This window comes from Octodon degus, unplaced genomic scaffold (assembly GCF_000260255.1).
Source record: "Octodon degus isolate 3935 unplaced genomic scaffold, OctDeg1.0 scaffold00002, whole genome shotgun sequence".
NCBI lineage: Eukaryota > Metazoa > Chordata > Mammalia > Rodentia > Octodontidae > Octodon > Octodon degus.
In genome coordinates, this window is record NW_004524578.1 from 27,422,201 (window position 1) to 27,437,830 (window position 15,630).

Below are 15,630 nucleotides of genomic sequence, written 5' to 3' on the forward strand. Positions count from 1 at the left end.
GAGCGAGAGGAGGCAGTTATACAGATCACCAGGAGAGGCATGGGGCCAAGCTCCAGCACCCCAGGCTTCTCTTCCCTGAAGTCACCTCTTATACGCCTGAGGCCCAGCCCTTGGTCTGCAGCCCTCTGCCAGTTTTCCCTATTTGAAACACAGGTGATCCCTTTCCCCAGGGCAGAAGTACTTACTCTCAGCTCCACCCATTTGTCCAAAAGCCTTCGATCACTGAACTCGCACAGCAACCCGGAGGATGTGATGCAGAAGGTGCTATCTGCCTTCTTTCCTCGGCCACAAGCCACATCTGTGAACAGGTTGTTCCGCAGCTCCCCTAGCAGCCCTGAGCGGCCCAGCAGAGGAACAGTGGCATTCACCTGTGGAGACACAGCACCGCCATCTATCCACCCCCGAAACCTGCCCCTGGGAACAAAGCCCTAGGGAGAATGGGGGAGCCACAAGTACCCTGAGTTCTGAGACCCCCTTCCTAGCCCAGGTAACAACAGGCTCATTCAAAATCTCTGAGTGACACTGAGCAACCAGAAGAGGAACAGTCCTCTAGGCTGGCTGAGCCTCAGAGCCTCACCTTTGAGGTCTTACTGTCATCGAGGTACCAGAATTTGATGTGCCGGTTTCCTGCAGTGACGAAGTAGCTGCAATCTTCGGAAAAGGACACTGCTGTCACCCGACTAGACACCTTGTTGGAGGCTACCACAATATTTTTCTGCAGGGAAAGTCAAAGAAAGAGTTGAGGCTCTGCCTCTCCAGGCTAAAAGAAAAGAGGCTAAGCCAGGTAGGAGGTGAATCCTTGTACTCCCAGCACTTGGCAAGCTGAGGCAAGAGGATCACGAAGAGTTGGAGGCCAGCCTAGTTACACAGTAAGACCCTGCCTCAAAAATAAATAAATGGATAAAAGGGCACAGAGAATAGAAGGTTAGAAAGAATTTCTACTTAAAAAAAAAAATGTTTCTTTCCAAGATTTTCTGGTCAGAAAAGGAGAGGTGGAGAATCCTCTCTCAAGGAACTGAAAATTTTTTTTTTCCTCTGAAGGTACTTGGATGCATAAAGCCAGCTCTCTCTAGCAACATGTTTGCACAGAGTTGTTCTTTCATGCTTCCAATAATTTTCTAGAATGAGCCAGAGATCAGTGGAGTAGAGTGAAGCAGCTCAGCTGGCAGCTTCCTGCTCCCCAGCTGGCACCTGGAGCCCCACATGGTTGCCAGGCCATCCCACCCTGCCCACTCACCTTCCAGGCCCACACGTTGACAATCATGTCATGCTGGTAGCCCACAGACACAATGTACTTGGCGCTGGGGGAGAAGGCCACACAAGCAACACCGTACTTGTGCTCCTGTAGCTCAGCCACCTGGCTATGCTCAGCCACATCCCACACCCGCACAGCAGGCATGTGACCACTCTGCAGGGAGGCAAGAAGTAGATGTGAGGACTATAGCCCCTTAGCAATTCTGAGTGGCCCTGGCCTCCTCCCCTACTCAACACCACCCTCTAATGGACCCTGGCCAAAAGCCAAGAGCAGGGTGCTACAGAGGACAGGGATAGAAGACCTTGATAAGTATCTGTGTGCAAAAGTGAATATCAGGGAGACTGTGGCCCCAGATTTTACTTACTCCTCTTGGTGAAGGTCTGTACCTCTGTACTGGGGCAACCTCCTGGAATGATTCTGATGTGCAGCCAGGCTTTAGAACCACTGCCACTCCTGTCTCTCCCTAGGCTAACCCCACCCCAGGCTGTGAGGGCAGAGGTATTTCCCCTGTACCCAGCAGGTGGCTACCAGGAATAAGGAATATGTTAGGGCAGTGGTTTTCAAGGTGTGTGAACAGCCTGCATCAGACTACCCAGCAATGTGTTAGAAGAGTGATCTGGGGGGTCCAGACCTACAGGATCAGGAGACAAAGCAGACCTGGCACTGTGCACTTTGTTTTTTTGTTTTTTTTTAATTATTTATTTATTTTTATTTATTACATTTATTTATTGTGTGTGTGTGTGGCCAGCTCAGCCCACCAGGGGGTGGGGCTGGCTGGCATGTGGTGCTGGGGATCGAACCGCGGTCCCTGTGCTTTGCCAAGCTTGTTTCAAGTAGGTGCTTTAGACCACTGAGCCATCTCTCCAGCCCCTGCTAAGCTTGTTTCAAGTAGGTGCTTTAGACCACTGAGCCATCTCTCCAGCCCTTTTTTTTTATAAGGTTTTTTTTTTTTTTTTTTGTTCCGAATGCCCTCATGGCTGGTTTGGGGCACTGTGCACTTTGATCAGTGATTCTGATATACACCTGATACGTAAGAGCCACTGTTTAGAGGGCAGCAAAAACCAGGACTTGACAGCAGCACTAACTGGACAAAGGACTGTGGCTTTGGTGGAAGGCAAGCCACCCAGACTGCATAGTGCTGCTGGCCTCCCCCTCACTCACCTCTCCTGTGACCAAGTACTTGCCATCTGGGGAGAAGGCCAAGGCAGTGATAGTTTTCCTGCAAGAGACCAGGCATGCTCAGAAGGGTGCTGGTCACCCCACAGCCCCTTCAAAGCAACACCAGCACATCCCAAGGGTATGTGTGGCACTTCCTATCTGGCCCTGGGCCAATCAGGCCCTAACTGATTGTAGGCCTGGAGCTGCAAGACAATAGAGGTGATCCCTGAAGCCAGGCCCACCTACCTGGAACTGTTGAGGATGTGGTGCTGTTTGTGTTTCCGGGGATTGAAGAGCACAACCACACACCTGAGGAGAGGAGCAAGATATCAGGTTCAGCACCAAGCCCAAGACCCCTCAGGAGCCCCGCACTACCTGAAACTTATGGTCATTGGGAAAAGGGAGCAAGATCATGAAGCTATGGTAAAAGGGCCTCTACCTGGCAGCAGGTCCATGCTTCCATCCCCACCTAACAGGGCAACCTCTGCAGCTCCAGGGAGTGAGAGGGCTCCCTAGGCCCCAACCCCATGGGTGGCCATACGAGGGGCAGTAGGGACACAACCCTTCATTGCCCCAGGAAGCGGGGTAGCAATAAACATGATTGTGCTGAAGCAAGGCTCAGATGTACGGCCAGTTCTCAGGCTTGGAGCCACACATTTGCCAACCACTTGTACACTAAAGAGGGGTGAGGCCTTGCACCTGGACACATACATGTATTTCGCAAGAACTGAGCCCACACCCTGCACATGTGGATGGCAAGGGTGTGGATGGTTCTGCACTTGGACCAGAACTTTATGGAGGACCAGGAAGATGGGAGGTGCTGGGGGTACAGAGACAGCTTGAGAGGGCTTGGGAAAGCTTTCAGTGTGAAAGCAAAAAGCTTTCTTTTTATTCAGTGTGAACTCCCAGGCCCAGCCCAGAGAATCCCTGGCCCCAAGGAGCCTGAGAAGGCCTCCTGATTACTAGGAGACAAGCAAAGAGAAGGGCGGGGGCAACTTCTCAGCCAGGTGGCAAGGCTGTTGGATGAGATCAGGTCCAGACCATCCAGCGCAGCTCCAGGGAGGAAAGCCAGGTGCTAGGCACCAGGGGCAAGAAGCTAGAAGCCAGCCGCCAAGCAGTGTTCTCACTGGGTTCCACAACTGTGAGCAGGCCCTGGCCCGCTGCCCTCATGCCTCATGTCTTTAGCACTGGCACTAGCTGACAAGAACAAGCTTGGCATCACTATACCAGGGAAAGAGAGCAGAAGGGAGGAGCAGACAGCTACTTCTGCCAACCCTAAATTTCTGCAGTGAGCACTCCACCACAGCCCTCATACCCAAACCCCACTGCTAACTAGAAAGTTAAAGCAGGGGTGGTACAAGATGCTAATGAGTCCTCAGCATCTTAGGCCCACCAAACCAATTGTAGATGCAAATTCCCAGGTACTCCTCTTGGGACCCTGGAACCTCTGATGTGACCAAACATGCCACAGCATGCACACTGACCAACAACCTGGAATGCCCAAGTCCCATCATCTTCTCTAACTTCCCTTCCCAATCTCCTTGGTTCTTTTTTGTTGTTGTTGTTTTGTTTTTGGGGGGATGGAGTACCAGGAAGTAAACTCAGGGCCTCACTTTTGCCAGGCAGGCTCTGTACCACTGAAGCAATATCCCTGGTCCTCCTTGCTGTTTTCTTTTGGCTCGCTCCACCTCTCTCTCTTCCCTTGTTCTCTTTTCCTTGTTCCTTTGTCCTTTCTCTCTTTATGCCAATTTCTAGTCTCCTGATTTCCCTTCTAGAACACCACTGTTAGGAGGATTTTAAGATATGACAAAATTAAGATGGTATTAGGAGCTCTGGATCCTATCACTTCTGAACAGATGCATGAAAAGTATACCCATTATCATTCAAAGCCCACAGACTGAATATGTAGATGTTAAGCCTTTATTCAATGAGAAAAATACCACCCTGCAGGAGTGCTGCTACCATGAATTTCAAGCCCAGTATTTTCAGTGGCCAATTGGGATTTTCTGGATCTTCTTACAACTGTGCGGACCTGTTGAGGGGGATTCTACTGGCTTGTCGCTAGGAAAGACTTCTCGTCAGTCTGATTAGAATTACTTAGCTTTCTGATTTGTTATAGATGAGCTTCAGCAAAGGGCTCCAGCGGAGAGTTATTCTGACTACACTGAGATTGATATACAGTCTGGACAACCACACTCCAAATCCAGAAGAACTAAGCGAGGAGGACTCTATGGTCAAGACTGCGCTTCCATCCCAAGCATTATGGCCTGAAAGGCCAGTGTATCTGACTGTTTAAAACACTCTCCCAGTCATTATACTCTGAATCGTCTAGAGAAACAACATCCTGTTTCTTCCGAGTTCAGATCCTCATAGAAGGCTGGAGAGATAGCTCAGTGGAATAAGTGCTTCCCTGGCAAGTGCAAGGGCCTGAGTTCAATCCCCACCTCCACACACACAAAAAAATCTCTCATAGAGCACAGCATCTTCCTGGCAAGCGCAAGGTCCTAAGTTCATTTTCCAGTACCCCCCCCCCAAAAAAAAACCCTAGGTAGTGGGAGGAGGTTAGGTAGAAAAAGTAGTGATGTGTACAATGCAGAGACAACTGGGTAGAGGCAGATGAACAAACCCTCTCTTCATTTCAATCTCTCAGCCCCACTCTGCCTCTAGTAGAGCCTGGGAAATTCTCAGGCATAGTACAGAAGAGTTAGGCAAGGCAGAAAAACACCCAGGAAGACCCTTAAAATCTGAATACTTTACCCCTGATTATTGAGATCAGGAAGCCATCCAATACAGCAAAAGGGAGAAACTAACCCAAGGAGACAATAATGCAGGGGCTGAACTGAGGGCAGAGTTCCTTAGGTTCCCTGTGTGTGTGCCCTACTTGCTGTGGTCCTCTGAAGAGGACAGGAGGGCATGTTCTCAGCCCCACTGAAGGGCCACCTCAGTCTTCTGGGAAACTTGGCCTTGGCATAAGCTCCTCAGTGAGCCAGAGAGAGGAGGGTGGGGCCTCCACCTCCACATCCCTTCTGGGCAGTGAACCTTTACAACAGTGCTGACTAAAATCCCGACAACAGCTGGGCTGGCCCAACACGCTGGCTGCTGTAACTCAGAACCGGAGGGTGCAAAGAAATTGCTCACTCTCACAAGGAGAGGAGAAGATCTCAGTTCCTCTAGGCCTCAGCCCTCAACATCTGCCTTTCCTGCACAGGTTGAAGCCAATGCCATTGTGAGGAACTAGGATGTATGTAGGATCCACCCTTGCTTCTCTCCATCCTCCAAAGGAACCAAGGATGAGCTCTAAGTAGAGCAGCACATACAGGAAGCTGGCAGAGAAAGATCAAAGTTCTTTCTGACCAGGTAAAACTGGATGGTGACACACAGAACATGTCACCCTCTCCAGCCCCACTCCCCACCTTCCTTACCACCTGTCACACCACTGCTCGTACTTTTCTTCAAGTACACTCCAGCTTGTAACAGTCTCTGTATAATTTACTGTAGGGGAAGTATCTATCTTCACACACTGCATCGTCAGCTCTCAAAGGTAGGCACTCAAAGTGTTTGTGATAAGTGAACAAAACGTTTAGGTCATGATCTTTGGGATCTCTATTGTCTGAATGCTTAGAAACCTGGCTATGAACCTGTGAAACATGGCTCAAGGAGCAGGTTCACTGCTCTTTCAACCTTACAGCTGTGGGGTGCTCTCCAATGCCCAAGGGCAATGTGGAAGAGAACGAACAATATTGGGGTCTGACAGACCCATCTACTAACACGTGATCTGAAGCACATTCCTTCACTTCTCTGAAGCTCAGTTTCCTTACCTGTAAAATACAAAACTTCTACCTCACAGAATTGTGAGAATTGAAACTAACATTCAAAGTTACCAGCTTGTGCACTTAGCCACCTTCTTGAGGGGAACCTGATGCACCAGTGATAAGGGAAAGGCATCCCAGGGGCAGCAATTGCAACCAGAAGCCCAACTAGCATCATATATGGGACACTTGTTAGTCTAAGGCCACCTGGATGTAGCATTACAAACTATTCCTCTAGATCTGTTTTCAAAGAGGAATATTTGAGGGGAGTACTGGGGATTGAACACAAGGCCTTCATACTGAGCTACATTCCCCACCCTTTTATTGTTTACTTGAGACAGCTAAGTTGCTAAGTTGCCCGGGCTTGTCTCAAACTTGAAATCATCTTGCCTCAGCCCCCACAATACTACATTATAGGCATGTAACACCAAGCCAAATCAAATGGGAAATCATTCAGCTTTAATTATTCCAAGTAATAGTGATGCTAACATGGTTTTACTTTATTTTGTTTCACCAAGACAGGGTCTCACTATATAATTGAGGCTGGTCCTGAACTCACTATATAGCCTAGACTGGCCTTGAACTTGCAGCAATCTTCCTGTCTCAGCCTCTCAAGTGCTGAGATTACAGGTGTGCACCAGCATGCCTAGCAGTAGTGTATTTCTTGTGGCCACCCTGGTTAAAGACCTCTTTAGATACATGGAATTCACAGAAGTAATCCTGTTAGACAGGCCATGAGCCCCACTACGTGCACCCCTCCTCAGAAATACAAAGCTTAAGAACTCTGTAGAGTCTGTGGCCCATGGTGTAGAGCTATCAGTATGTCCCTGTCAGCCCACAGAGCCCTTACCATATTCCCTTCTCAGGTAAGAAGTAAAGCTGTGTGAGCAGTAAGACTCGCAAGCAAAGTCCAATGGCAGCATCCACGCCCCTCCTTCTCATTCATCCAGTCAAGCCATCCAGGGTACTGGTAAGCTCTTTACACAAGTGAACTGGTTCTGCCTTTTCTTAGACCTTTGCATTTGACATTCTCTGTACCTGGCGTACTCTGGCATCAACTCTCATGTGGTGCTTCCTCCTCGTCACTCAAGGATCAGCTCAGCTATGACCCTCACTGAACTCTGATGCTGTCTTCAAGTAGCCTTTCTCAGTTCTGTTTACACATTTTCATTCCTTACCGCCTCCCTGACTTATTTTCTAGAACATTTCCCACTCTAATGTTACCTTGCTCACACTTGCTTCATGAGTGCTGTGTGCTAACACTTCTTGATTTACACAAGCAGTGGCCCTGTCTGTCTCATTAGTTGTTACTATAGTTGGTGTTTGGCCTGGAGCAGGTCTTCATCAAACATCTGATAAATGAATGAATGCACCGATGAATGAACTGTGAGGGGAAGAACTAAGGGGCCTTGGTTTCAGGCGTGAGACAGGCAGAGGCCAGGAGGAAAGGCAGCAAGGGCACTGAGGCTTTGTGGGGCTGGGTGTGATCCCATAAGGACCCCAGGTCCAGGAATACTCTTTCAGACCTTCTGGTCTCTCCACTGTCTCACAGGTACCCTGGCCAACACTCACACAGGGTTGCCTTGCAGTAGAGGGAGGCTGTGCTCCTTCAGCTCACATGTCACTTATACAGTTCGAGGGATTCCGAGGCTTCACACACTGCATAGTGCTTTGATGCTGGGCATCTCTGCATAGATTCCATCATGGACTGACTAGATAGAACACCTTCTCAGAAGAGATGAATTTACCTTTTCTCCACTCTGCCAAAAACACCTAAAAGGCCACCTCTTGGCTGCTGTGCAGGCCCAGTTGCCTTGCTGTGAGACATCCCACTCCAGCAGTCAAGGAGCAGCTCTGCCCAGGATACTCACCCTAGTTACTCCTGCAGTGGGGCCCACAGGTAACCTGTTCTCAGGACTGACTGACTCTAAAGTGGCAACCAGGGCTATGAAAAAAATGCTCCGATATCATTAAGGGTATACAACTGAACTAAGTTCCCCCAAAAGACTGCCTGGGCCTGGGCCTGGGCCCGGCCCGACATCCTTGGGTAGGAGGGCTTAAAGTGTGACAGGTGAGGGATGAGCTTGAGGTAGGGAAAATCACAGCAAAGAGAGAATGTTGGAGAAAAGAAGCAAGAACCACTAAAACTGAGGGGTCTCTGTCCTGGGACTCCACACTTAGCCTGAAGTTCCTCTGCCTGCCCTCTGCCTTGTGCTGTTTCATTTCCTCTCAGAATATTTTGTTTTGGTTTGATATTTGCCTCTAGGCCTCTGGGAGGCTTTTCTGAGTTTTGTTTCTCTTCTTGTTTCTAGGATACCTGAGCTGGCTCCTAGAGCACAGCAGGAACTAGAGTGGGGGATGGGGGTGGCAGTGGGATTATTAGATAGCAAGAGGAGGACGACAAGGAAAGCAAAGGGCATGCTTGTGCTCGCACAGATGGTGGTGGTCCTCAGATACCTCAAAGCAGATCAATGGGCTCTGGCACAGAGCAGAGCTAAAATGCCCAGAAAGAAGCCATTTGCAAAGAAAGAAGCTGAAGTTAGAAGAAACCCAAAGGTCAGGGAACAAACAGATCAGGGTGCTTGCAGCCCAGGGCTGGCTCAAGCCAAGCACACTCAGGAAACTACTAGAGGTTATGGTAGAGAAGCTACAAGCACTGCTAGGAAGGATACTCACTCCCAGACATGTGCACTGGGCTGGGACCTGCCCATAAGCAGGAACACAAACCTTGGAAATGGCAAGCCTGGGGCCAGATGTGTGTGGAGGAGCAAAAGGGGGTTGGATCTCCTTAGGCAAGGACACAGGGCTCAGCACGCAGGGCCTAGCACCCCAGGCTTTCCTGTCTATCTTCCTTCCAGCCCTACCCCAGCCCCACCTCAACATGAAAAAACTTGGCTTTTCCAGGCAGAGGCAAGAAGGAGTGGAATTCCCTGGAGGCACGCTGCACAGAGCTATCCAAGAAGAGAGGTCCTTCTCCTACTCGTTTCTGGAGAAGAGGAGGTCTGTGAAGCCTCACCAGCAGAGCCCCCACCACCCATCAGCCAGCACCAAACATAAGAGGACCCCTGAAGAGAGACCCCTGGGGGCAGAAGTCTCCCTGGCAAAGACTCAACTGCCCATAAATTAGACTCTTCTTGAACACACAGCCAGTAGACAGCTTAGAGGAAAAGCAGCTTTGAGAAATAACCAGACAGTCTGGTCTTCCCTTACTCCATGCCATTTTAGGAGCCAGAGCTCTGCAGTTAGAGTTCTTAGACACTATTGAAGAAGCAACAATGAATAAACTGTTTACCTCCTTGAAACCTGGTTTCTTTGTCTAGAACGTGAGAGTGATAACAGTACCAACTGCACAGTTCTGTTCTGAATATTAAAGTTTGTGTAAAATGTTTAAAAAGTACCTGGGCCTGGCATGATTGTACACACCTGTAATCCCAGTGCTTAGCAAACTGAGGCAGGAGGATTGCCACAAGTTTGAGGCCAGTCTGGGCTGCACACTGAATTCAAGGCCACCCTGAACTACAAATCAAGATCTTGTCTCAACATCTGTGCCCTGCAAAAAAGTTACTTGAAACAGAGCAAATACTTGATAAAAACAGCTTTTGTGATGAGATGAGAAAACTAAGATCATGCAACTGGAATGGAAACTGTAAACAGTGCTAGGGAAATGACACCAGGGGATGATGGGATTTTTACAAAGCCAAAGCAATGGCCGCTGTCATTTTCATGTTCTTGTACCCATCAGCAATGGACAGTAGCTGACAGAAAGAACTAGAGACAGGTGCCCAAGGAAACACTTCTGCAAATACCTATGAAACTCTCATTGGGAGTTTTTCATGTGTAGGAGCAAAGAAATGAAAGGGTAGCAAGGGAAAGAACACTGGCCACAGTTCCCACTTCTCTTCCATGTCCCTGGCATCTGTCATAGTGACAAAGGTAGCTGAGTAGTCCCACCAGCTAAAAACCAAAAATGAGTCAAATCCACTGGAAAAATAGATAAAATGTGATATACCCATACAATGGATTATTCTCCAGCCACAAAAAGGAACAGTGCATGGACATATGCTATTACATAAATTAATTGTGAAAATATTATGGTAAATGAAATAAGTCAGTTGCAAAAAGCCAACTATCAGCCATGTGTGTTGGCACATGCCTGATTACCATGAGTTCAAGGCTGGCCTGGGCTACACTGTATGTAGCAAGATCCTGTGTCCCAAAAAAAGCCAAAAATCCCACTATCATGATTTTATTTATATGAAATATCCAGAATAGACAAATCTACAGAGACAGGAAGTACAATAATAGGGTATTTCCAGGGACATTCTTCTATACCCTGAAGGTGTCAGCCATTGTTCTAAACCTGTAATCACCTGGATTCCAGAAAAGGTGGAGCCCCACATGACTGAGATACCACAGAGACCATATTTCTTGGGAACAAAACTACCCTCAGTGATAATGATTCCCACATTATGAAACCTGGACTGAGATAATGATCAGCAGGACCCCAGCCCAGCAGGTAATATTTGAAATTTGGTTTCTTGCTTTTGTAGGTGGGCTAGTCTGAGCCCTGTATCAGTGGACCCCCTCCAGGTACCTAAGCTGCAGTACTTTTCTATCTTCCCTCTAATTTTCCAATTAAAATTTTTTTCTGTTGAAAAAAATTAGATTAGTGGTTGCTTAAAGTTTGCAGTTTTGGGGGAGATGGGTAGGACAATGATTGCTAACAAGTATCCTTCTATCCTTCCATCCATCCATTTTCTCTCTCCCCCTCCCCCTTATTTTTGCAGAGCTACAGACTGAATCCAGGGCATGCTAGGCAAGTGGTCTACCACTGAGCTACATCCTGAACCCTATTTATTTTGACACATCCTGTTGCCCAGGCTGATCTTGAACCTATGGTTCTGGTGGATTTTTACTTGTTCTGAAACTCACTGTGGTGACAGATGCACAACTGTGAAAATATTACAATAAATAAATAAAAACACTGAATTGAGTATTTTATATGTTGTGGGCCTGGGGATCAAAACCAAAGCCTTGATTATGGAAGGCAAGTGTGTTCCCACTAAACTACATCCTAATCCCTAATTTGAATATTTTAAATGTATGATATCTCATCACAATAAAAAGTTGTTTTTTAAAATAACTAGAAGGTAGTTACTGTGCCTGGTACTGAAAACTGTGTGTAATATACATATATAAAATATGAATCTTTATTTGGGTAGGCAAGGGTAGGTGGTCAAAAAGCAAGACAAGAAGCAACAACTCAGCCTGGAAGGACATAACACTGGGCTCCAACAACTCATCCCATATTTTTCTATTTTCTACTAAATTTGCCTAAGAGTAGTGACATGTACATCTCAGTGCCTGCGCCAGGGGGATACAGGAAGATTCATTTTTAGCCACTTGGTATGATTAACAGTGAGGTATGTGCATGTGGGTAAGGGTCAAACTAGAATTTTTGTCTAAAAAATGTTCCTTTTAACAGGTTTTGTATATGTATGTCTGAGCATTAAAGGAGGTAAAGTATACCCACACTGTTCTTCTGTTCTGTAAGCATGTATTTTACCATAATGAAATGTGGGTGTGACTCACAATAGCTGCTCCTGGGAAAAGTAAAAACCCTTCTGTGTATTCACTGACTTGGCAGACAAATCCCAAAGTGTGCACAGGAAATACAAAGCAGCAACAAGTGAGTTTTTCTGTGAAATGCTCCTAAATTTCTGTGCATTTAGGATTTTTTTTTAATTGTTTTTTTAAAAAGTTTTCTTTTGATCTTTCTGGTAGAAGAAGCTCAGTTCAGTACAATGGCACATATAAAACCAGATCTGCAAGTTTTGGAGGAGGTCAAAAGTGAAACATCTGGTCACTCATGCATGGATGATAAAGATGATAATGACCATGACGTTGACCATGTGAGCCGAACTTCCTGTGACAGGGAAATGGAGCAAGAATCAACCAATACAGACACAGGGGATGCAGACTGAGAGAACAAAGAAAGCAGCAATGTAAATACATATTTGACTAATAGAAATGGTGCAAAATGGTCACACAATCCACTGGAAAGACCCAATATTAGCAGTAGGTCTGCAAATAGAGTGAAGGTCTTGGCAGTAGTGAAACCAATGGGATAGAATGCCAGAATGGGACAGAATGTTACCATTTAATGTTAGAAATTGTTTGTAACTGATGAAATACTACGAGATGTTATGCAATACACACATGGTATAAATACAAGTAAAATGTTTTGTATGTAGCAAAAGCCATACTCAAAACATATTTCTTATGACTCCTCATTAGCTGAACTGAAAGCATTTGTAAGTCTGCTGTACTTAGCAGGGCTTTCCATTGGTGTGGTGGGCTTCAGGGCTACAGAGTAACAACAATGACACTGAGGATCTCTGGTTTCCTTCAAAACTGCCTGAGGATGATGATAAAATCACCCACCAAGAATGAAAAAGAACTGATCATCTGCCTGCTATCCATGCACTCACTGTTGGAGAGACTTGTGGGTAGTTGTTAAGCAACTTACATACCGCCCGAATACAAGACTATTGAGGAATACATCTAGCCTTTCATGGTCACTGTAGCTTCAGGCAATACATTCCAAAAAACCTTTCAAAATATGACACAAAAATTGATGCCCTTATAGATGCACTTTTACACTTTCGGTTGAGAAATTTATCCTGGAACTTAGCTACTTTATTGTCTTAAACATTTATTTAGTGTGTGTGTGTGGCCAGCTCAGCCCACCAGGGGGCGGGGCTGGCTGGCATGTGGTGCTGGGGGATCGAACTGCAGTCCCTGTGCTTTGCCAAGCGTGTTCCAAGTAGGTGCTTTAGACCACTGAGCCATCTCTCCAGCCCTACTTTATTGTCTTTATCAAATAGTAATACACCAAATGATGATAGGAACAGACTTGCTGCTCCCATCTCCAAAACTAATCAGAATGTGACACTCAACAATTGGTTCACTGGTCCCAATTGATGTTACGTTTGCTAACACAGCACAAGTTGACCAGTATAGGCACTGTATGCAGGAACAAAGCAGAAATCCCAGAAGAAATGCTGTGATTTGAAAACAGAATTGTATAGTATAATCTTTGAATTTCAGAGAGATGTAAGATTGGCATCCTATGTGGCAAAGAAAAACATACTGATGTCAACACTGCATCATGATGGAAATATTAACAGGGAAACTTCAATGACACAGGCGCTTGATGGATCACGAGTCGGGTCTACGTAGTGAGACCCTGTAGGCCCTGTAGACCCTTACTAAAATACAAAAAAACAAAACAAAACAAAACAAAAAAAAACCCAGGAGCCTGAGATGGCAACTTTCTATAACATGACCAAAGTCACAGCAGATGATGTTGATGAGTTATATGGCAACTCTGATGTCACTCAAAACACAAAGCATTGGCCAATGGTTGTGTTTTTCTCGATCCTAAACATGTGTGGCATAGTTTGATAGTTTACAAAGAAAACAACAAGTGTAAAATATCAAGGAGTAATTTTCTCAGAAGACTGGGACTGGAATGCATAAAAGATCATTATTTACAGCAGAAGAAAAACAAAATGTTCCTGCCCAGAGAACTATGCACAAAAATTGCAGAACACACTGGAGAGCTGACAGGTGAACAGGCAGGTGCAGCACTGCAGACCTACTACCGACAACAGGAAAACCAAAACAATACCAACTGTGTCTGATAGGAAAAGACAAGAAAGCATAACATCAGTGCTATCAGTGTAAGCCATACTTGTGCATAGAATGTATAGTTTTCATATGTGGAGACTGCCTTGGGTGTGACAGTTGAAGCAAAGATTCTTTCTGTGGTAGACTTTTGTTTGTATTTACATTATAGTCCACCTAAGTTTTTATTTCTGATGCTATCTTTTAGGTTTTGTAAGCAGGTAAACAGCTAATGTGAAAAGTTAACTTTTAAACTCTGATCATTACATACTTTGTATCTTATTTTATTTTATTGACATCTTATTTTTCTGCAAAGTGCACATTGTACAACACAGTAGGAAGTGCCTGACAAAACAAAAAGAGGTGACAAGAATGGCCTGCTGTGGGGCTGGGGAGATAGTTTGGGTCTAAGCTCCTGCCTGGCAAGTACAAGGACCCAGGTTTAATGCCTGGTATCATACGTTGTGCCAGTCACAATACTGAGTGTGGTCACACACAACTATAATCCCAGTGCTGGGGAGGCTGAGACAGAAGAATCACTATGTGTCTGAGCTGTGTAGGGAGACCCTGTACCAAATAAATAAAAGATTAAAAAAAGAAGAACAGCCTGCCACATAGGAAAGGAAAGCTAAGCATATGTGCTTTCTGTCAGTGTAAGAGAGACGTGTGCATGGAACATACAGTTGTGAAGACAACACTGGGTGTGAAAATTGAAGCAGATTATTTTTGTTCTAGAATTTTATTGGGATTATCATTGTATTTTATGGAGGAACTTATTTCTGATATTATTCTTTAGGTTTTTTAAGCAAACACACAACTAATGTTAAAATGTTTTTTTTTAATATTGATGAAACTAAATTTATTTATTTATTATTATTATTATTATTTTTTAACTGGAGATTGAACTCAGACCCTTGCACTTGCCAGGCAAGTATTTAATCTACTGAGCCATCTCCCTGGCCCCAAAGTGTGTTTTTATATTTTGATACTGGGAATCAAACTCAGGACCTTGGATTTGCCAGGCAGGCACTGAGCCAATGAGCTATATCCCTGGCCCCGAATGTTAAATTTTTTTTTTTTTTTTTTGGTGGAACTGGAGATTGAACTCAGGCCCTTCAAGTTCTTATTCTGCTGAGCTATCTTCCCAGCCCTTCCTAATGTTAAAAAGTTGATGTTTATTCTAAACATGTAATACACATAATAAGAATTTACTACTCTATTTTATTGATATTTTATATTTCTGTTAACTACACATTGTATAATAATTAAGATCCTCCTGACAAAACAGCAAGACCAGCAAGATATAAGGCATGTCCTAGGAAAAGGGTAAGAATGCAAAACACATGTGCTGTAAGTGTAAGTGACTTGTGTGTATGGAATGTGTTGTTGTCATGTATGAAGACTGTCTTAGGTGTGATAATTGAAATAAAGTTTTTTTGTAGAAGTCTATTGGTATTTTTAATGTAGTTCATATAAGAATTTATTTTCATTGTTTTTTTAATGAACTTTATTTTTTTTATTTTTTTACATTTATTTAGTGTGTGTGTGTGTGTGTGTGTGTGTGTGGCCAGCTCAGCCCACCTGGGGGCGGGGCAGGCTGGCATGTGGTGCTGGGGGATCGAACCCCAGTCCCTGTGCTTTGCCAAGCTTGTTCTAAGTAGGTGCTTTAGACCACTGAGCCATCTCTCCAGCCCTATTTTCATTGCTTTTTTAAACCTT

The 15,630-nt window shown here is 45.4% G+C and overlaps 1 protein-coding gene across 5 annotated transcripts in view; it reads right to left on the minus strand.

The window, feature by feature from the left end:
• The window catches only part of Mapkbp1 (mitogen-activated protein kinase binding protein 1), a 64,226-nt gene that overhangs the window by 14,805 nt on the left and 33,791 nt on the right, over nt 1-15,630 (minus strand). For all 5 annotated transcript variants that reach the window (XR_002820363.1, XM_023711249.1, XM_023711243.1 and 2 more), the window contains 5 exons: nt 2,660-2,722; nt 2,417-2,474; nt 1,238-1,408; nt 578-715; nt 186-368 (listed from right to left, as the gene is read on the minus strand). Coding sequence is in view for 4 of the 5 variants with exons in the window: in XM_023711249.1 (XP_023567017.1) it covers nt 186-368; nt 578-715; nt 1,238-1,408; nt 2,417-2,474; nt 2,660-2,722 (613 nt within the window). In the remaining variant the exon portion in view is untranslated. The remainder of the gene's footprint in view (nt 1-185; nt 369-577; nt 716-1,237; nt 1,409-2,416; nt 2,475-2,659; nt 2,723-15,630) is intronic.